The following is a 20,872-nucleotide window of genomic DNA, read 5'->3' as shown; positions in this document are numbered from 1 at the left end:
TACTTTAGATACATGATTGTCACCACGTGATCAACGCACCACACTTGTTTACAATGGCCAAACCTGGTGAGGGGCCCCTTGAATGCTCCCAGACTACTGTGACAACCAAATTGTATCTTTGACGTGTACTGATCCCTGCACGAGCCAATATATATGAACTTGTTCAAATCTTCCAACAGTCCAAAAAAAACGGCAACAAACTCGAGGATGGGTGAATTCTTCAGTGTTGACAATTTAACCATGCCACACTATCTCGCGAGTTTCTTTGCCGTCACTGTCCCATGCACACATACCGACTCAAGACTTGTGTCAAATTGCAGGAATGCAGCGCTACAGTGTGCCACAATGCCGGAAGCTGGGCCAGATCGGCGACACATGCCGACCCTACAATGTGCCCGAGAACCGCACCCTCTGGTACCCATACAATGGAGGTGTCCAGCAGAAGAACAGTGCCACCTACACGCTGCTTTGCCCATGTGCTGGCGGTTTGCACTGCACAACGGCCCAGTGCCAGCCAGCTACACTGGGAGATCAGGTCGGCAATGACCTCACTGGCATTTATGATGAATACCAGTGATAGGCATGCTTTGTCTTCCCATCCCTGTTTATACATTCAAACTTTCCTGCCTTGCCTTTTCCCCCAGTCCACAGCACGGGTTGCTGTGCTCCACATGAACCGCATAACACCCATCCTCAGGTGTTTGACAATCCTGCATACCTGTTTGTGGGCCTGCCACCACCAGAGGCGAGACACACACACTATTACACATGCATGCACATCATCGGCAGTAATGGGCTTCACTTTCACTAGACCTTCTCTGAAGGCAAGTGCGATAGCATGGCACCTGCTTGTGTGCTAAACACAGCGTGATCTCAACATTTGCATTTAGGTATGTATAGACCGAGCTGAACTGCCTCTGTCATTAACCGCAGCCCTCTCCTGGTCAAATAACAGGCATACACACAGACGAGCCTTATGGACAATGTACCGGCTTCCCAAAACTTTGCTGGCACGCGGCAAGCACTTTAGCTGTGATATGCCTGTATGTTTTCATTGTAATGGAGGTTGTGTGTACTGAATGTGGCCAGATGCTGCGCACCAAACAAACGCTGTAGTGCCATTGCATCCCATACTCTGGCTGATTGAGGACAGGCTAGCTTCAATGTAATTGATATTTATCCCCTGCTGGGTATAAAGTGCCATCTATCGACACTGCAGTAAGCGCCATCCACCATGCTTATGGTATGGCAAAGTAAATCTGCTCACTAGACCTCGTAGCTGCTGCTTTCATCTTTGATCTGTGGTGTCTTCCCATTGCTGTGTGCTGCTGTGAGCAAAGCAAGGGACCTGTGGCAACACTGGCAACTTGCTAATAGTTTTTTCAGCAACAAAATTGTCAAACGCAAGTCAAATTTGCATGGAGTACAGTTGCTCACACAGTCGACGTTGCACAGCGAGTGCTGTTGTTAGCATGTAAAAGCTGAATTTACCTTCAGACCTATTTCTCTCATGTCTGGTTTACTGTGTGGTGCATAATAGTTCCACAAAATATTTATGCTGTATTACTCCTCGCCACATCATCGTTCACATTTGAGCTCAAGGGTAATGCTAGCTTCTGTATGAGAAATGCCTGTTATATGCAATTATTTTTTTTTAAGTACGAAGACTCTGCTAGAACATTAATTTTGTTTTATGTTTTGAGCATTTGAAAAAGCATGAAGGTCCTCCATCTTTTTTTTCTGTACAATGGGATGTTTTGCAAGTGGATTTAGAAACATGTAGCTGGTTGGTGAGGCATACACTTGACAATTTTTTTTTAACGATAAATATTAAGAAAACTCCAAGAACAGAAGGCTATCTTCACGAAATGTGCACAATGGTTCGTACTGAAGCATAAATGTGCTCTGAAGCATTAGCGTAGGTATACAGATGGTACAGTTATTACAATTTATTCACTGAAGTTAACACTTCAGCAAAGTTCATGAAGATATTGCCAAAATAAAAATCTGTTCGCACATTGATGCACATTGCTACTGCACGTCTATACAGCAGTGCACAAGCTGTACACAAATAAACAAGGCCCCTGTGCTCTATCCCCAAGTTGCCACTGCTTAACCCGCAATGTGCCGCTGTATCTTCTGTGTTTGTTTTTTGTACTTTGGAACTTGCAATCTGTCTCCCACCTCATCACTACACCATAGTAATCTGGCAAAGCTACCCATGTCCAATGTTTTCATGCCATCCTGCATAGTGCCGAAGTATACCAGACAAGGTTTCCATTTAAATGCACCAATGCTCAGACATGAGTTCACAATTCTAGCTCCTCTATCTCCATTCTTTCTCTATTTGAGACTTGTAGTAGAGCCTAGTGTCATACTCTGGCTTTGTCACCATGTGCTGCAGGACAGCACACTCAACCTTGGCATTCCAAATGTTGTTCCAAAAAAAAAAAAATTGCTGTGCATTAATTCTGGTGTGTCAATTACACATAGCAGCACATTTCTATGCTGCAACCCACTCTAATATGTGCATTTTGCACAAAATGTGATTGGGGTGGGGGAAAGCCCTGCACGTAGTTAAATGCATAGGCAAGAGTTTCATCTTCACAACATGGGCCAGTGAAGTCTGGTTGCCATATACAAAAGTTCGCATAACCAAAAAGGCAGTGCAGTCAAACCTCGCTATAAAGAACACAAACACCTTCGTTATATCCTATATTTGTTATAAGCATACACATTTATAGCAAAACTGCAATCGAGTCTTTGCAATAGAAACTTCAACATGATGCTTCCTATGGCACAATTTTAACGGCCCGTCGGCAGCTTGCACTGCTGATGCGTGGCATGTGAGGAATGCTGAATTACAGAATCGTACTTTTCACGATTGTTACAACCAACCAAGGAGTCGGTGTGATCATGTGGGATCGGCATGTTGGCTTGCCAACTGCGAGGCAGCCAAGTCTCTGGCCAAGCTGTGCACATATTTAATTGTGCCTTGATTGAGAAACTGGACACAGTTGCTCTATCGAAGTATTTTACATTTTCACGACCAGAATACATATTAAGAGCTGCGAGTGAACAGTTACTGATTTTGCCATAACTGATATTGTCTCAGATCTTGCATTTTAGGTTGTTGTAGCAGTAGAATACTTCTTGAAATAAAACATAACCGACCAAATTTTTTTTTTGAATTTTCATTATGTAATTTGTTATATTCATGTCCAACTGCATATACTGTGGTATGTTTTCACAGTTGCTTTGTGATGACTGCTGCTGTGATTTCTATTACAAGCTCTGCTGGAGGTGAGGAAGACCAGCTGTGGGCTGTGCACTGTTCTCTAGCCAGGATTGTCTAGGCTCCTGTAATGCATAGCTGGTCACCAGGGCATATATTATTTTGCAAGACCTTAGATTGCTGTACTTGCCATTCGTGACAAGAAGTTGTACGAAGGCAAGGTTACATATTACACATCAACAGACATTATCATGTAGCATAATAGGAACTTGGGAGGAAGCTTTCGCTTGGGTGCTTGTATCTTACGTGTATTTAAAGGAGAATTTGTTTTTCTAGGCAACCACTTAAGAAACTTAAGTTCTAGTCGCTGTTGGTCTCGAATCTTCATTTAGGTTGTCAATTTTTTACTAAAAATGGCAAAATCTGCACATTTTCAGAAAACAAAACTATCGAGTTTATAACTCTGTAACTCAGCAAGGACAAATGATACCACAATTCTGTAAATTGCATCTAATGGTATATCTAAAGCGGACAATATTAGTATGTTACACATGAATCTCGAAAAATTTAGCAATATGGAAATAAAGCTTTTGCAGAACCCTTGTACACAACGTAACAAATTCACTTACTATATAAAGTGACACATCAAATTTGTCCACTTTTAATGATCTAATGAATTCTATTTGCTGAACCGTGATAGCTGTTCTTGATGGAGAGCTATTAATGTGTAAACTTCGTGCTTCCATTTGTTTTTTTACTTTCGAATTCTTGAAAATGCTTTCAACAAAATCCAGGCCCTAAATCGAAATTTCGCTTCCAGCAGTCGCTAGAATTTAGCTTTCTCTCAAATGCAACAAATTTCATTAAAATCAGTCCAGGGGTTATCTCACATAAGCGTTTTTGCATTTTACATGTATTTGAATAGGCCACATTGGAGTTAGGCCCGAGCTAAAGCTTCCTCTTAAGTGCTTTTTCAACTGTTTCACAATGACCGTACTCAATGTTCTGGGTGTGCTGCCCATTTCAAATCTGAAACAGCACTTTCAATTTGTGTGTGCACAGAACAAACCTACGGTTCTTTACATGTTTATCTCATGAATATTTGTAAATAGCCATGTCCATGTCTTTATATTTATTTGATGTGTGTCCAAAGAGTGCATGATTTTAGGATAGTGGCATTTTCAGGATAAAACCAGGCTGGACCCTTAAAGAAAGTTGCCTGGGTGCAGAAGAGGTTCATGTGGATCACTTCGACACACAGTCCGCCAACCCTTTCCCCCATCCCCCTGAAAAAATATGCATTGCATTATTTGCAACTAGTACTGAAGACTGCTGTAAAGCACTTTTAGAACACTGGTCAAAATAACTAGTGCCTAGTGTTGAACTATGTATGCTGTTCCTCTGCAATAAACATTTATGTACAACTTGTAACAAAGGGTAAGACACCTTTATTTCGGCAAACTTGCAAACATCTTGTGAACATTCTTGCTATGGATGAACTTCTCCCAAATTTCTGCATGCTGCAATTTTCCTGTGAAGTGAACGGTACAGCATGAAGAGGCTAGCTGAAATTACTTGCTGTAATATAACTACGTTGTGATGGACATATTAGCTTCAAAAATGTTGCAAGACACATCGCAGTTTTACAGCAAGCCCTGTATTACTCATTTCCATTCCAGACTGGTGGCACACGCAGACTGTTGCACCAGACCTCATCTACTAATCTATAAAACTCTTATTTCTTCTGAAACTTAGTACAGCTAATTCAGGGGAAAATAGCTTGCTTCAGTCCTTCACAGAACTAAGTCTAAGCAGGTTCATACTGGTCACTGATACTATAGAAACGGAGGTCTGTTGTGTGCTGCAAAGATACACCCGTAAAGCTCAGTTTAAGAAAATGTTTGCAGTACACAAGAGGAGCTCTATAGGAAAGGCAAAGGAGTTTGTGTCATCTAGCACATCCTGGCATTCTTAATGCACATGAGGAAAACTGTCCAAATGCTGTCTCAATGCTTTGCTGCTTACTCTGCTTCTGCTGCAAGGCAGAAGCAAAATCAAATAAAACGGACAAATGCCATGCAAATGCACAATGATAAAAATAAGGTAGCTGTAATTTACGTGATCGTGATGGTGGCAATGAAGTCGAACACAACTACTATTATATACATATATCCAGAAAGTGCTGTTGGTAACATTTCATGAAAGACTGAAAATGACCGCTAATAGTGCTAGACTGTATCAATTTAACCCTTTCAGGGTCAATGACTTAAATATACGGAGCCGCGAAAAAGTACAAAATGGTCGATGCCGTATATTTACAGCGCCATCTGTACGTTTAAAATGCGCGCCAATTTCCTAACTTTCTCTGGCCTGAGCTGCCACTATGTGGGAATACAGGGAATTTCTTTTCTCGCGCCTCCCTTTCTCAGTTTTTGTTGCACGGTTTGTTTTGGAGCTAGTTTGCCCTGGCACATCTATATACTACCGCTTGCGCATTGGCGCACGCGCGGGCGGCGGTTTGGGTTTTGTTCCGCGAGCAGTTTCGGCTTCTTGCGCTAGCAAAACTTATGACTATCTCGTTACTAATCGCTCAAAGGGTGACTGCCTGTTTCTCGCTCGTTTAGTGCTCGCAGGGGTGCACATAAGATGCCACCGTGCATGCGTTTCCATTTTTTCTTTTTGGACTCTCAAAAACTAATTGCCTCTGGTTGGCGATAAGATGAAGATTAGCGGAAGTTTGTCGCACGTTTTGCTTTTTTAAAGAGCACACAACCAGTTTCCTTGAGTGCGCTCACCTACGCAGTTTGATTACGCTATGGACGTAAATATTAGTGTAAGAGCAGGAATACTTGACACTTGGGAAATATTCTTGTGTGCACATTTTCTAAGCCTTCTGTGTATAACAATGCATCAAATTTTTAATTCTTATAAGTTTATTTCCTTTTTTTATTGTTATTCATGAATAAACAGTACATATATACCAATGCAATATATTTTTTTTCTCACTTTACAGTCACCCAAGAACAATTACTGTAATTTTTTTTCGAAATAGGTCCCTCAGAAAAATTGGAATCTGCAATAAAAAAAAATCAACCCTGGGCAGTCACATATGGCGAAAAAAATAGACCCTCAAAGGGTTAAGACTTTACAATGCTATGCAACTTATCGAGATCCAGCAAAAGAACAGCAAAACCTCTCATTGATCAATGCAACAAATCCACAGACAAAAGCAAAATGAGGTACCTTAATGTGACAAGTTTACTATGAGAAATGTAGAACCATCCTTATCCTCTTCAACTAAGCTATTCCAAGCTCATTCAGTGATGGCTCACACAGTGCCTGCAGCAGCAGGACATCTCGAACTTGGAAGAGCATCTACAGGAATAGTTGAGTGTTCGACTGATTTGGAGTGGCCAGCTGACAGCAACAGACATTGTGGATTTCTGCTCCTTTCAGATCCCAGTCACAGTAAGGTCATGTAGTGAGCAAACTGCTTAACTTTGAGCAACAAACTCTTGAATCAAGCATGAAATGAACAACAATCACAGTTTTAGTACACATTTTAATTGTGACAAGCATCAACACACCTACTTTGTTGACATCCTCTGGCCAGTTGTATGCAACATTCAGAGCCTTTCAGTCTCTCCATGTGCAAATGCATTTTCAGATTGCATATTCCTCATCAGAAGCGCCTGCAGGGGCAAGCAACTGCATAATAGATATCGCTTATGCATAGGACTGTCAACTCGAAAAGAATTTGGGGCAAGAATACATGAAAAATGAGCTAGTAAAATTTGCACTTTAACGAATTTGTTTTTGGTTTTTTGTTTGAAGTTGCGCTTGTCTTGGCTACTTACTGTTCATGATACTTAAAACACAATCTTTCTTCATAATGCAATTGTGCAATAGCTGGTGTCCATGCATGGCACCCTTCAATATCACCAATGGCCTCTTGGAAGTTTCCGGTGCTGTGGTGCACATACCACTGCCTCTATATGCAAGTGCCAATGAGTGTTTCGTTGTTCTCACCTCAAACCACAAATATGATGCTGAAAATTTTATGCAGCAGGCTTTGCTTTGGCGATCCAGCTCAGCTCGTGAACAAGCTGTTCCACTAAAGACTGTAAAATACCAAACTCATGGCTTCCATGACAGCATTGCATCAAGCATTGTGCAGGCGGCTCTCGGAGCAGTGTGCTGCTATCTTGGAAGCCATGCAAAACCACTCCACTTGCAGCACCTTTGATGGAGTGTTACAAAGTCGGAAAGTGCTAGGTAAAATACTAATGTGCAGTATGGGCATGACTTCCTTATATGCACATGAGCACGCCAAGCCACAACTAAAAGCCAGTCTCACATGTATTTTCCATTGCTTTTATTATATGTCGCATAGGTTAGCATTGTGTGAAGAAAATGGAAGCCTCTCGATGTGATTTTGGCCATGACCATGTGGGAGGCAATTTAGGCTAAGCCATGCAACACTCCCTTTCAGCATGCATTTTTGTCATCTCCAGGAAACATTTAATGATTAAGAATACACTCTCCACTAAAGGACTGCTGCCAAGGTTAAATATACTGAAAAGGCTCTGCATAGCTTACAATGTTTGCACGGTCACAAGCAACATGAATGTCGCAGAAGGTGCACGGAGTGATCCTTGCTGTCCAACAATATTCAATTTGAGAATCGCCAACACAAATGGCTGTCATGGCAAGGCCAAGTTCGGACTAGGGAGTCCTGAATAAGAGCTGAGACAGCCCTACAAAAACTGGCATCGTTGGAAACCCTAGTTATATATTAATTTTATATGAAATTTGATATCTCGGCATTTGAGAAAGAAGAATAACACCAGGAACACCACAAAGTAAGTACTATAAGCTGTGTGCATTTGTTGCCTAAATAAAAATTATAACGCTGCCATTTATAGTCATCAACATTTTTTACTGCCCACTTACTGAAGTCTTAGTGTGCTGAAAGACCAATTCAAACACATTATGAGGAACAAATTAAGGAAAACACACCAACATGTTTTACACATCTATAAATAAAATAAATAAATGACAACCAGCTGAAACTGCAGTAACATGGCCGACACACAATTTCAAAGCTCTAGAATTTCGCAGAATGCAACGTCGGTGAATTTCCAGCTGTTACTGGCTAAAAGGTCTGCCATGTTTTGGTACTGACTGACTAGGAAGTTATTTGAATTTTGAAGACATTTATATTTGTGTGCAAGGGATGAACAAGGCTTTGCAAACAATTGGTCTTGCTGTTTGTGTCAGTACCAAAGGGCGAGATAGAGAGAGGGAAGGGGGTCTTCTTATGGCATTTGCCACATTATTCGGTTGGTAATGGTCATTCAAGAGCAGTGGCAGCCATAGTTCAAAAGCAAGCTACCTTTTCTTTTTTTCACAACTATAGTGCGAGGTGAAGTCTAGTAACATACGGTGAGGGGCTAGTTGGTATGACATTATGAGAACAAAGAAAAACTGCGCAAAAAAGAACAAGACAGAGTCGAGACAGAGTGTGTCGTGTGGTTCTTTCTCTGTCTTGTTCTTTTTTGCGCAGTTTTTCTTTGTTCTCATATAGTGTGAGTCCCATTGATGAAGACTCAAATATTTCTTAGTGACTTCAATGTCCACTCCCTACACTAACATTACAAGGCTGATAAACATAGTGATGCACATGAAAAGAGCCTTGTGCATTTGTCATGCCTGGACACAATAAATATACCATCCTAACTTCTCCACAGTTTCCATTCTGTGCAGTGTCAAGTATATTGAAATAATTTGTACATCACTTTTATTCAATTAAAGAAAAACTCAAATATATTGTAGGAAAGTTTTCTTTAAGGTAGCCTTTTTTAACACGTCTGGGCTAACATAATTGTGAACAAGTGACATATAATGAGAAACTGGCTTCTTCCATAAATAATATTGATGCTCACTATGAGTTCACAGTAATTACACAATGCAAAGTACTAAGCCCAGGTTTCTACAAATGTATATATAATGTCCGTACTTCCACAAAAGATCAGATTTTACAACATACAAGTTTCATGGCCCACATGACTTCACAACTATTTTCCCAAGAACGAAATCATTCACTAAACAAAATGAACAGTTGGTTTAAATTGCCAGATAAATGAAATGCAAAGGCTATGACATAGCTTCAAGGACCAGTATGCTAAAGGTCACACAGACTTGGCACAAGAAAGGTTGGAGTTGTAAGAAATGGAACATACCTATATGTTTACCTCTTGCCGTGGAAGCTCGCAAGATGTCAATAGCCAATGAAGGACTTGTACCAAAGATGCAGCTATGTGCAGTCAAAGCTAAGATCTACTTCATAAGTTTGCTAATGGCTTCGGCTAAAGAAGACAAGCTGGGGATGAGTGTGGACCAGCTTGTCTTAGGTTCCTACCATGCTCATCTCCAGAATCAGGCATCATTCTGGGCAGCAGAGTATGGTGGTGGTGGGAGGGCCCGAAGCTTGAGTGTTCCTTGCCGAGACCTACACGAACAAGCCAGCAAAAATGTCATTTCAGAAAAACAACGGTATAAAGCCAATTCTGCTACCTTCTGAATGATATTAAGGTGCAATGAAGTTTCTCAATGGGGGACCTTTGTCCAAAGGTTGGTCACACTTGCACAAAGGAAAGACCCTACAAAAGAAACTGCAAGTGGCAACAACTCCTATATTTATTTATTGCAATAGAAAGAAAGGTACGCTTTTGTGCACCTTTTTCTCAATCACGGTAAAATGTTTGACAACTATTCAGGCAGTGCATATCAGATTTCCTCCTTGAAGTGATAGCACTGCATTTCAATATATTCAACTGGGAAATTTGGTGCATATGCTAAGAAGAAACATTTATTCATTCACTCTCGGAAATATACACAGTAACAAAATATACAGGAGGAGGTCCCAAAGCTCTGGTCTGTAGGGGGATCTCCTAATGCCACAGCGATGACCTAGTGGTACAGCCTCGGCCTCATATGTGGGATGTAATGGATTAAAATACCAGTGGTGCTGGAAACACACCAGTTTTTCTAATGGCTAGAGATATTCCCTGGCTTGGTGCTCCACTACTTGTATGAGTTCGCATCTCAAAAGGGGGCCCTATAGAGATTATGTACGTAGTGTTCGGGTGCCCCTTGTCCTATGATGGTCTTGTTGAAGAGCATACACCGTGGCTAGGGGAGGCAGACTAGAGCTGCCACCGGATACCTACCGGTAAAATAGGTACAAGCATGCTCCTGGCCAGGTGCTCAGCCATTATGAGTCCTCAACACTTGAAAAGGGGCGTTCCCAACCTTGCAGCATCCCCACCTAATGGGTGCATTGGGATGCCAAATGGCCACCATGGGAGTGGGCCCAATCTCCTTTTGAGTTGTTTAAGCGTTTTATTTGTCTTGGTTCTTGCACACCAAGCAAAATGGTCTATGCAAACCTCTCCCAAGAGACTTGCCCCTGGAAAGCCGGAAGCATGGCAGAGGGTCTGCTTGTACCCATCTTATAAACTGGTGGGGAGATCGAACCACACACCTCCCGCAGCCTGGCCGGGCATCCTACCCACTATTGATCTTGTAAACTGTGATTAGCTCACTGTACCCAGACAATTTTTAATTGCACCCAACACTCACTGTTACTGATTGTCAAAGTTGCTGACCTTCCTTGTCAATAACTGTATACAACATTTCCAAATTCAGGAGTGCTTTAATGGTGCCCTACAACAGAAATTTGGCTACTGCTTTCCTTCTGTCCGCCGTACAGAGCGGTGGCGGCAGATGGTTTCAGTGCTTGCTGCAGCACTGATATTGAAGCATCTATTATTTTAATCTGTCCAAGAAATCAAGACATTGGTCGGCACCAGTGAATAAAAGACACTGGTGTTCACTGCACCATCACACAGCAACACCTTTCAACATTGCTGTAAAGGAAGTTGACATGATCTATGGTGCCTCGGACTATTGGTTAAAACCAGAGCATGTTGGCGATCTTCCTATATGGTTTCTCTGCACTTAATTATGTTACACTTCTTTTAAGCTTTTAATGTTCTACCACGGATGTAGGAAAAATGCTTCAACAAAAAAGTGATGCTCCAAAGTACAGAGGTGCCGACTACCCTCCTACTTTTAGTGGTTTTCCTGCAGGATTTTAAAGTCCGTAAACCATGGAGAGGTTGTAAGCTCCTTCCATATTCGAAGCTCTCTCTTTTCTTTTTTAGTATGGGCAGTTAGAAAACTTGTTAAGGCAGGAGGCTATAAATTTAAACTATAGCTGTTGTGACTTAGATTGCTGAAGCCAATTACCGGCGAGGGGCAAGAATTTTGAGGACAAAGTCTTTTTAAAAGAAATGTTTGCTGATTCAGAAGTTGTATAGCTGTATTATATTTTGTACATACTATACTTTGTAAGCCGTCCCAGAGGGCACTGCTTATGTACAGACTCACTATTACGTAACTTAAGGAACACACTTATCTTTTACACATGGTCTGGTCAAGTTTTTTCCACATGACTGCATTGCTCAGACACTGTGAAACCCTTCTCTTATGGCATTCTTCAGGGTCACACCTTGGCCATGAGAACTGCTAGGCGGGTGGGAGCTCCTGGATTAATTTTACCGCCTGGGGAATTCTTGAATGTGAACCAGAAGCTTAGTGCACATTATTGTATTCCTCACCCACAGGAATGGGGCCACCACAGTTGGAAACCAACTTCATGCCTTGGCAGCAGAACGCCACAGACACTGTAGCAAATAAAGCTGCCCGAATGTTAAGTTGTGATTTCTTTCCTTACGGCACATCCCGAATAATCAATAAAAGTCAATTGCAAATTAAGTGCCATGCTTAATTGCATGGTTTATCAATCAAATTCCCAGCCCTAATATGTCAGAATGGTCCCCCAAAAAGACTTGGAAGAGCTAGGGGTTACGCACGGCCGAGGAAGTGAAGCATCAAGGGGGCTGCCAGCACGGGAATGGACTCGAGATGAGGCTGCCGAGGAGAGATTACGCTTTGTGGCCATTTGGCGCAGGGCATTGGTGGCGCGCTCAATGGAGCTGTGCTGTTCCACCTGCGTACTGCACAGGATGTCAGCCACGGAGGGAAGGGACAACACAACAGTCATGTAGAAGCAGCAGCTTCCTCACCTCGGGACATCCTCTCTGAAAATAAGGGCAAGAAAAATGGGGGTCAAAACAGAGAACCAATTGTGAAGTGGTATCTTGAGCCTTTCTGGGTTCACATGCAAGCTACACGTCTGTCAATGATTGTTTGTGACTGATTATTAGTTGATTGGGTCCAATGTCCCAAAGAAACACAGAGGCAATGGGACACGCTATAGAAGAGAATAATTTTGGCCATCTGGGACTCTTTAACAGGCACTCAAAGCTCAGTACATGAGTGTTTTTGTATTCTGCTCCCATCAAGATACAACTACGGCAGACCAGAGTCATAGTTTGACCAAACGATACGCTTGTCACTCCATGGTCGCTGTAGGTAAGAACATACACTCACTCGTGCTGGCAGCACATGAAGCAGGTGAGTGTGCTGAGCAGCATAGCTGTGACAAAACCTGGCAGTAGTAGAGAGAGCAGAAAATCTGCCAGCAAGTCCCTCCGGGGCAGGTGGCCCATGTCGGGTGGATTATAGCTGTCCTCTTCTAGTGGGATGGGTGAGAAGGCAGCATCTTGGTGCTGCATCATTCCTTCACCATCTAGCTGCTCCGGCAGCTGCACCAAGGATGAATTGACGAACAATGCAAAGAGGTCTTAGTGCCAAAAGGAGCCGAGGCAAGATTGATGCAAGCTTGCTGGTTCACATAGCAGCTAGAGTTTAAAAAAAAATTTAATTCTGGGATCTTACAAGCTGTAGCAGGAAACTTCGGATTAATTTCGACCATCTGAAATTCAGCAACATGCACCTAAATCTAAGTACATAAGCATTTTTGCATTTTTTCCCAACGAAATGCGGCCCCTGCATCCGGGATCAAATCCATGACCTCAAGCTGAGCAACACAATGCCATAGCCACAGGGCTACCACAGAGGGTAGCAGCCGGAATTGCATACAGCTGATTTGCAACCACCAAAGTGTCCCTTCTCTATACCAAAGAGTTAGCTGTCATATTCTTATATTGCTACTCCACTGAATCTGCAACTCTCTGCACAGGTAATGGCACTTTTATTCAGAGGAGAGGTGCTTGCTTTGCCCACTACGTGGTTACATTTCAATACCACAGCATGTCTCCTTTGGAGACCTTTCAGTGCTCCACACTGAACTTCTATCTTACTTTTTATCCTTGAAAGGAGCAGAGAAAAAGACCTTTTGCCTCTAGCAAGAATGCTACCACGAATTATCAAAAGGGTGAACTTCAGTGATATCGGCAGCACACAGGTGCCAAAGAAATTGTAGCCTTTATATAATTGTTTATCAAGAAAAACAATTATATAAAGCATACCTAAAGCAGCTAGATTACATTTGAAAGTAAACAAAGACTCTTGTGGACTTACGCATAAAAATATATCTACAAACTGCTGTGAAATGCATGACTTCACCCAGACTTTACAGGCTCAATGCCATGGTAGCAGAATCCAAAAAGGAGAAGACTGGATTTCATTTTCTTTGAAAGTAATCAACCACAATGACCAAAACAGTAAGAAATATGGATGAAATTTTGAAACATGAATCTGCCAAACTAATTTATCCCTCAGCTGCAAGAGCTACCAGAGCTACGAGAGATGCTGTACGTAGTGTAGGGTTCTACAACATGCATAAGGAACTTGTTGTGTGCGAACTCTTACAATATGTCCCCGTGGGAGCAGAAAAGCTCCCAGAAATCAAAGCCCAATTACCAGCCTTGTGCTCAGCTATAAGCAATGTGGTCATTTAATTTTGCCAGAGGGGTGCTAATAGATGTGCTGCACAGGTGTGCTGAAGGTGCACATGTACTTTTTACTTTATTCCCACATAATCACTGCAGTTTATTATGGTCTTATTTTTTTATGCGACACTTGCAAAACATAAAAATCCCAATTCACATTTCCAGCCTTCAGTACAGTGGCCATTGGCAATGCAAAGCTGCATAAATGTGCCAGTTGTTGCGAGCTTACTAAAGCTAAACAGCTTTAGGCTAGGAGTTGCAATGACTCCTCTCCCAGCAGAGTACAGAAGCTAATTTCTTTTTAATATCTTATGCAGATGACAGCATGCCCATTAAAAATAAATGTGGCGCCCTGATAAAGAACTTGAGCAAGAAATGCATGCACAACGGAGAAGACATAGCCCGTAAATTATATCCTTAATAAAAATGAGGGTCCGCTGTACAGAATTCACTCTAACAAAACGGTTTTGCATGAAATCACCTTAAGCAAACTTGAAGCACTGCAATCCATACTCGTTTACATACAAAGCACAATCTTCGTAAACTTGCAACATGAAACACATTTTCTCTATGAACTGCTTGTTCGCTAAATAACTCACTAGCTACAACATAGCATATAGGTCAATGTGCCATGCCATTATTCTGTGACAGTTAGGTAAGGTAGCATGATTTAATGCTTCCAGCCTCGTTGATGAAAACAGGCAAGTCTTAACCTTCCGAAGGCATGAGAAATCCCTTTCTGATGTGCAGAAAGTTACCAGGATCTTCAGTGCTATTCGAGGAAGCCTAACTACCATTGGTAAGAGCACCCTTTAAGGTTAACATTGTTTTTTCTGAAAAACTATCTCTCGCATCTTGATATGTAGCAGAAGCACAAATCACATTTCTTCATTACATCAATTAACATATCCTTCTGAAGCTGGAGACAACTTGCACTAAGATCCTCTTTATAGAACTTGCACATAGGTGCCGTTATCTGTACTTGTCAATAACTTCACTCATGTCACTATCCCACAGTTTTGCTGGAAAGCAGATTGCGTAGGTGAAATGTGTGCCATGTTTATAACTAGACAGTAGCACTAAGAATAGAAATCCTCCAGTGTCAACATGAATTTTCATTATAGCGCAGTTTCACCTGGCTTTTCACGATGCTTGGATCTCCAACCTCAATTATTTCTTTTGCATTAGTTGTTGCATTGCTCCGATAACAAGAAAAATCATGGCAGAGCCAGTAACGCTGTTTTACAGCCTTCAATATTAGCTCTTCTGCATCAAAGGCAAGAAGCATAAGCCTTAGCATGAAATAGAAATTAAAATTCTGTAGTTTCTTTCTATACCCATTCACCTTTGCTCCTGGGTCACTGTCTTCATGAAATAAAAGCATGAAGCAGAATAGCACCATTGCGGTAAAATTACTGGATAAGGACAGGAGTGAGAACTCCATCAGTTTGCATCTCATTCTACAGAACTGCCTGAGGGCAAGATTTCCTTCCTTTTGAAATTGCCTGAACCAGCTGAGGCGAGGTTTCATGAAGCTAAGTCTGTGAAGGAGTTAACAAACTCCCAAAAAATGTGAATCTTCATGCACAGATCTTGCAACCCAAGGTTTGGTGGATGTGCAACACAGTGTACATTCAAAGCTCTCACATCGCATTCTAGCGGGCTAATGTCCGCATTAGAAAGTACTGGTGAGCTTAGTAGTGAGCTCATGTGCTCTATGAGGGGGCTAAAGCAAGGCAATAACATTTTGTGAAGGAGTTACAGCAAGAAAATATCAGAAGGAAAAATTACACCTGAAGGGAGCCAATGCGCTCCCTCCACACCCATTTTCTCTCCAATCCCCTTAGAGGATTTTGAAAAGTGGATGGGGGTGAAGTTCTACCTTCCCCATGCGTGACACTCGTGCTCAGCAGCAAAACGCCACAGCCACTGCACCACCACAAAAGATTAAAGTGCCAACTTCATTAAAGATTAAAAGTGATGGGAGAGGAAGGAGAAATTTTACCTTTCATAAATGCTGAGCTGATGTTCTTTTGTTCTAGAATAGGTCTTTTTTTCCCTTTCAGTTCGCATACCATGGAGACAGTTACATTATCTCCCAAGACCTTTCTTAGGCTCTAAATGCAACTGCTCAGTGGGACACATTTAAAGCTATGTTAAGATTACTCACCGTGATTAGCCGGAATCCACACCAGTCAGGCAGAAAGCTCCTACTTCGAAAACGGTACTCAGCAGATGTTCGTTTGTAGTCACGTGGACAAGAGACCCTGTTTCGCAGTTGATTGGCTTCAACTTCTAGAGTGCGCAGCTCCTGAGAAAAGTTGGTCGTCCCTCCAATGCGTACCACTATGCTGAAAGAGTCATGCCCTACATGACACATGAATGCTTCTTTGATAATATTCTGTTTTCGGAGATTAGCAGTGTTATCAATGATACTTTTGAAGGAAATATTCGGTAATCCTGAAGCACAAATTGCTGATGAGCTGCATAACATCACTTTTCTTTTTTGCCCTTTTCATGACAGCAGTGCCTAGATTAAAGCACTAACAACATGCAGAAAAATATTCAATAGAATGATCACCAATGGGTAAACAATTTAATCCATAAGCCTAAGGGAGGAAGGATTCATTGCCGAGCAAGTTAGTAGTGTTTGCTTAATGTAATCTTTCAACACAAACAGAGCCCACGCAAACACAGGATCAATTATTTTGTACATATTGCTTTACATCAAATATCATAACATACCCATAGATCAGTGATTTACTCTTTTCGAGACAAAGCAGCTGCATAGACGCAGAATTTTTAATCCCTCTGTTTACAAATAGATAGTCTATTAAAGACTGTGCGAGTTGTGTAACGTTCAAATCTAATAACCCCCATAGCATACAAGATTATGTGACCTTGAGGGTGATCTTGACACGAACATGTACACATGCACACACACCATGTGTTCCACATGTGCCAAAATTTTTAAACATGCAACTGCTATGTAGCAGGACAGAACCAAGGTAATGAGGTTTGCCATCACTTGGAGCAAGTCGGGCTGTTTTTTTCTTATATTGACAAATTACATAATTAGTTATTAATTAATCAACTTCTCAAATATTATAAACAGCAAAAGTGCCGATGAGAAAATTGTAGAATATCCTGAAAGATTCCCAATCCAGCTTTCTATTGCTACATAAAAGTTTCTCCAAACCTGAAAGAAAGTCAGCGAAATACAAATAAGTGCTGCATGACTAGTCATGCAGCACTTAACATTACCTCAGTTCTGTCCCCCAGCTACGTATTTCCTTCGCAGACATGCTGTCAGTAGTGGCAACAATGAGGTGACGAGTAATACATGTTAATTAGTCGCTAATTTTTTAAAATTAACTTTTAGGCTTTTAGTTTCAGCGGGCTCATCATAATTGGGAAATTGAAGCGAACTCTCCGTTTGCTGGTTTTCTCAAGTCATATGAACTTTCAGACCTAGAAAAATGTGATTCCTTGTGAAATTGTGGCACAACAAAATTCGGCTATCAGAGCACACGAAATTCGAACTGGGAGGCTGCAGTGAGCGCAAAGCCACACCCATCAAAGTGGCATTCTTCTTACGTCATCCAGCATCGGGCAGCCAGCAAGCTAGGCTCTGTGCTCCTAGCTGTCACATCACATTGGCTGGCCACTGCTCAGCGACATAAGCAGAATGTCACCTCGAGGGGGTGTGGCTTTACACTCGCTGCAGCCTCCCAGTTTCGGTTTCACGCACTGCGATAACCGAATTTTGTCATGACACAATTCTGCAAGTAATGCATTTTTCCAGATCCAAAAGTTGATGTGGCTCGTACGGAGAGCTCGTTTCAACTTCCTAATTATGATGAGCCACTGAAATTAAAAGTATCAAAGTTAATTATTGTGCTCTAGTTAATCAAGAACTAATTACCATGTATCATTCGTCACTTCACCATTGCCATCACTGATGGCATGTCTCTGAAGGAACTGTCTTTTCGTTTAAAAACGGCTATTTTTAAATATTACTTGGTGTTCGTAAAAACACCTTGTCTATGTATATGATGAAATTAAATTTCCAATGATTGGTTTATAACACAGTTCCTCCAGCACAGCCATATGCCTAAAGAGACAAAATCAATCACATTTACGAAATTCCCTCATGAAAACCAGTGCTTTGTGAGCATGCACATCTTCTAGCTGATGATGAAGATGGATGTTATGGGACGTGTTTGTCGCTGAAATTTGCTGTGCATTCCTGCAAGGTCAAGCATGTGATGTCTTGTGATTCAACACATTTTAATGTTGAATAAAAGTTCGGTTTTCTCAGCAAGTTCCACTAAGGTGGTTAAGGGACGCATTCATCACTGAAATATCTGCAGCGCGCCTCCTGTTGTAATGCACCATTCTGACTTACTGGCTCATAAAACCTTCACAAACACTGATTTTCACACTGCATGGGATCTAAACAATTTTTTTGTGCCATGCAATAGCCTCATTTCTGCCTAATTTCAACATTTCAGACTCAATTCTGTTATTCAGGATCTCGTTACCTGGTTACTGTGGTTAACAGCACAATAGAAAAAGAGCAAAGGACTACAAACACACAAGGAAAATGCTGACTTTCAACAAGTTATGCCACGAAAAATTGAAATTTGTATCTATGTTGCAACAAAAAAATTCAAAAGAAAGCTTCTTGAGAGGATGCCAACAAAAATTTCCTTTGGACTTTTTTTTTTTTGCAAGATATAGACAATTTTTTTTCCAGAATAAACAGCTGCAGTCAGTGCTCATCCTGCATTCTTTGTCTGTTGTGCTTCTTTTAGCCTCAATGAATGGAATCCAACTCTCTCGAGTTCTATTCGTTATTATTCCAATTGCACAGACAAAGCCTTGGTAGGTTGCAGTAGCATACCTTTAAAAAAAAGGATGCATGGTTCAGTGCTCAGAAATTGCATTACAGGTTCTCTTCCTAACTGTACAAGCATAACTTAAGGCCCTTCTATTAACTTCACTGCAGGCTTACCCTTCCTTGTCCTTTGGATTTACAGGTACCCTGCCACCAATGTCCACCACTGAAGCCACTTTTGTCACATAGATTACTGGGCTTTCTTTCCATAAGTGATCTCGAAAAATTTCTTCCAAGTCGGACAGCCAGTCACCCTCAAAGAGGTCTTCAATATTAAGATTTAAGAACTTCATCTCTACCTCGTAAAGTGCTTCTCCTGAAAACCAAATAAAGAGAGGAAGGGAGAAATGAAAATACGACATTACAGATCACCATAATCGATATCTTCAACAAGTGAGCTGCACCTAGCTGATTAGATGAGCGTGCCACAGTATGTCATTTGAAATAGGATATATGATAAACTCACTAGGTCTTTTTTCCACTTGAAGACTAATTACACGAAGAGATGTTTTGTAGTTGTACTTGTTGATGGCAAAGACCTTAATGTTATCAGGAAGAAATAAGAAAGGAACATTTAACCACTTGTCACAATAATAAATAATAACGCACAACTCACCTCAATATTGAGTTCTCCGTTGTCTTGATACGAACCGTACAAAAGTGCCCTATTTGAATTGCCTGTTTGCCGTAGGAACATCCACTTTGGTAGATCCGGCTTTCCTAACAAAGCAGCTCTAAATTCTGTGCGCCCATAGCTATCTGTTGAATAATAAAGATAGGCCACATGATCACTCGTTACACCAAGTGAGCTTTTTAAAATAATCTTCTTCATACGAAGCACGATTGCGTACCTATTGATGCGTCAAACATATCTTTATCGATATAAAAATGAAAAACTTCAGTAGTCTGCAGCACCTGGTTTCTGAAATCTTGGAGTTTCGCACCTGTGCGACATAAGCCGAATGCGAAATTCAGCGTTTGGTTCACGAGATGTATAGAGAGCATATAATGCAGTTAGGCGGTTTGAATACTCACCGAAACAGCTGCAGCTTAGCAAGAACGTCGCTGAAACAAGCGCCTTCAGTAGCGACATGGTTCTATAGCTTGTGCCTCTCCTCTCCGAAACACGGATTGCTGATGCGCGGAGGCTCAGGAGCAGCTCCGCCGAACTTAGCTGTACGGGAGTACGTACCGATGGCTAATCGATTAGCTCCGTACCCAAAAGAAGGCCCTCGAACGCCAGTACTAAGGATGCATAGGATAAAGGCACGTAACACATAACAAAATAAACGATCACTCAAACATCCAATATCAAACGCTCATCAAACCTGTGCAGCTCAGGCGAAACATTTGCTCCTTTGCTCAGGCCATAGAATTCAGGCTGTAGCCGGGGCTCGGGACCCTAGCTACCCTGGCGGCCCCTAGGGCCCACCTAAGTGGAAGCACGCATATGAGAGCTTCTATCCGTACCAGCAAAACAACTGTTTAATTCTGAGTTTTACTGGTTTTACGCGCAAAAACCACAATCTGATTATGAGGCACGCCGTAGTGGGGGACTTCGGGCTAATTTTTACCACTTGAGATGGTGGTGGCGGGTGCTAAAAAGCTGTAGATGAGTGTACAGTACATGCAAGGTCCCTCGCATGTCCATAGTATTATAGTAAGAATAGCATGCCCATTGTACACGTCTATTCTAATCCGTACCAATTGTTTTAGAATGGGCATAATGGGAGCAGTCCACTCCGAAGTTTTTCACCAGGCCGCAGCACACTCGTACGTTGCACTCCATGCATTCTATATGGAGCAGTTATTTTGGCTGCGCGTGTTCAAAAAAGGATTTTGCACTCAACGCTG

At 41.7% G+C, this 20,872-nt stretch overlaps 2 protein-coding genes across 17 annotated transcripts in view; one reads left to right on the top strand and one right to left on the bottom strand.

The window, feature by feature from the left end:
* LOC135901344 (astakine-like) overlaps positions 1-4,670 on the top strand; it is a 33,553-nt gene extending 28,883 nt beyond the window's left edge. Inside the window, exons 4-5 of one of the 2 annotated variants that reach the window (XM_065431101.1) lie at positions 321-535; positions 4,421-4,670. In XM_065431101.1, the coding sequence (XP_065287173.1) occupies positions 321-535; positions 4,421-4,444 (239 nt within the window). In that variant the 3' untranslated portion in view covers positions 4,445-4,670. Of the gene's footprint in view, positions 1-320; positions 3,569-4,420 lie in introns of those variants that run through there. The other variant, XM_065431100.2, reaches the window with a different exon arrangement.
* On the bottom strand, positions 4,665-20,858 carry Scgalpha (sarcoglycan alpha). Of its 15 annotated transcripts, none has more exons than XR_010564111.2 (13): positions 20,723-20,858; positions 20,054-20,192; positions 19,870-19,962; positions 19,635-19,777; positions 19,485-19,557; positions 19,136-19,334; positions 16,289-16,469; positions 12,755-12,969; positions 12,388-12,402; positions 12,175-12,318; positions 9,657-9,746; positions 6,827-6,927; positions 4,665-4,766 (listed from the first exon to the last, which is right to left on the bottom strand). XR_010564111.2 is itself a non-coding variant. In XM_065431097.2 (12 exons), exons 1-11 carry the CDS (start codon positions 20,741-20,743, stop codon positions 9,674-9,676), a joined length of 1,296 nt encoding a protein of 431 aa, XP_065287169.1. In that variant the 5' UTR covers positions 20,744-20,858; the 3' UTR covers positions 4,665-4,766; positions 9,657-9,673. The 15 variants fall into 15 exon arrangements, 6 of the variants coding, with proteins under 6 accessions (XP_065287169.1, XP_070387246.1, XP_070387250.1 ...); XR_011511122.1 differs by having other exon boundaries at positions 6,823-6,943; positions 9,478-9,746; positions 12,175-12,311; XR_011511123.1 differs by having other exon boundaries at positions 6,823-6,927; positions 9,478-9,746; positions 12,175-12,311.
* Between the last annotated feature and the right edge of the window lie 14 nt (positions 20,859-20,872).

The sequence above is a fragment of the Dermacentor albipictus genome, chromosome 1, assembly GCF_038994185.2.
Source record: "Dermacentor albipictus isolate Rhodes 1998 colony chromosome 1, USDA_Dalb.pri_finalv2, whole genome shotgun sequence".
Lineage (NCBI taxonomy): Eukaryota > Metazoa > Arthropoda > Arachnida > Ixodida > Ixodidae > Dermacentor > Dermacentor albipictus.
The sequence above is the reverse complement of the archived record's forward strand: the minus strand, read 5'-3'. Positions and strand labels throughout refer to the sequence as shown.

Coding starts and splice junctions, on each gene's coding strand:
- Scgalpha (XM_070531145.1), bottom strand. CDS start 20,743: ATGCCCATTCTAAAACAATTG. Junction 16,470..19,135: donor AATCCAAAGGACAAGGAAGG/GTAAGCCTGCAG, acceptor TGACTCTTTCAG/CATAGTGGTACGCATTGGAG. Junction 4,767..9,656: donor TGATTCTGGAGATGAGCATG/GTAGGAACCTAA, acceptor TTCACTTCACAG/GAAAATTGCAGCATGCAGAA.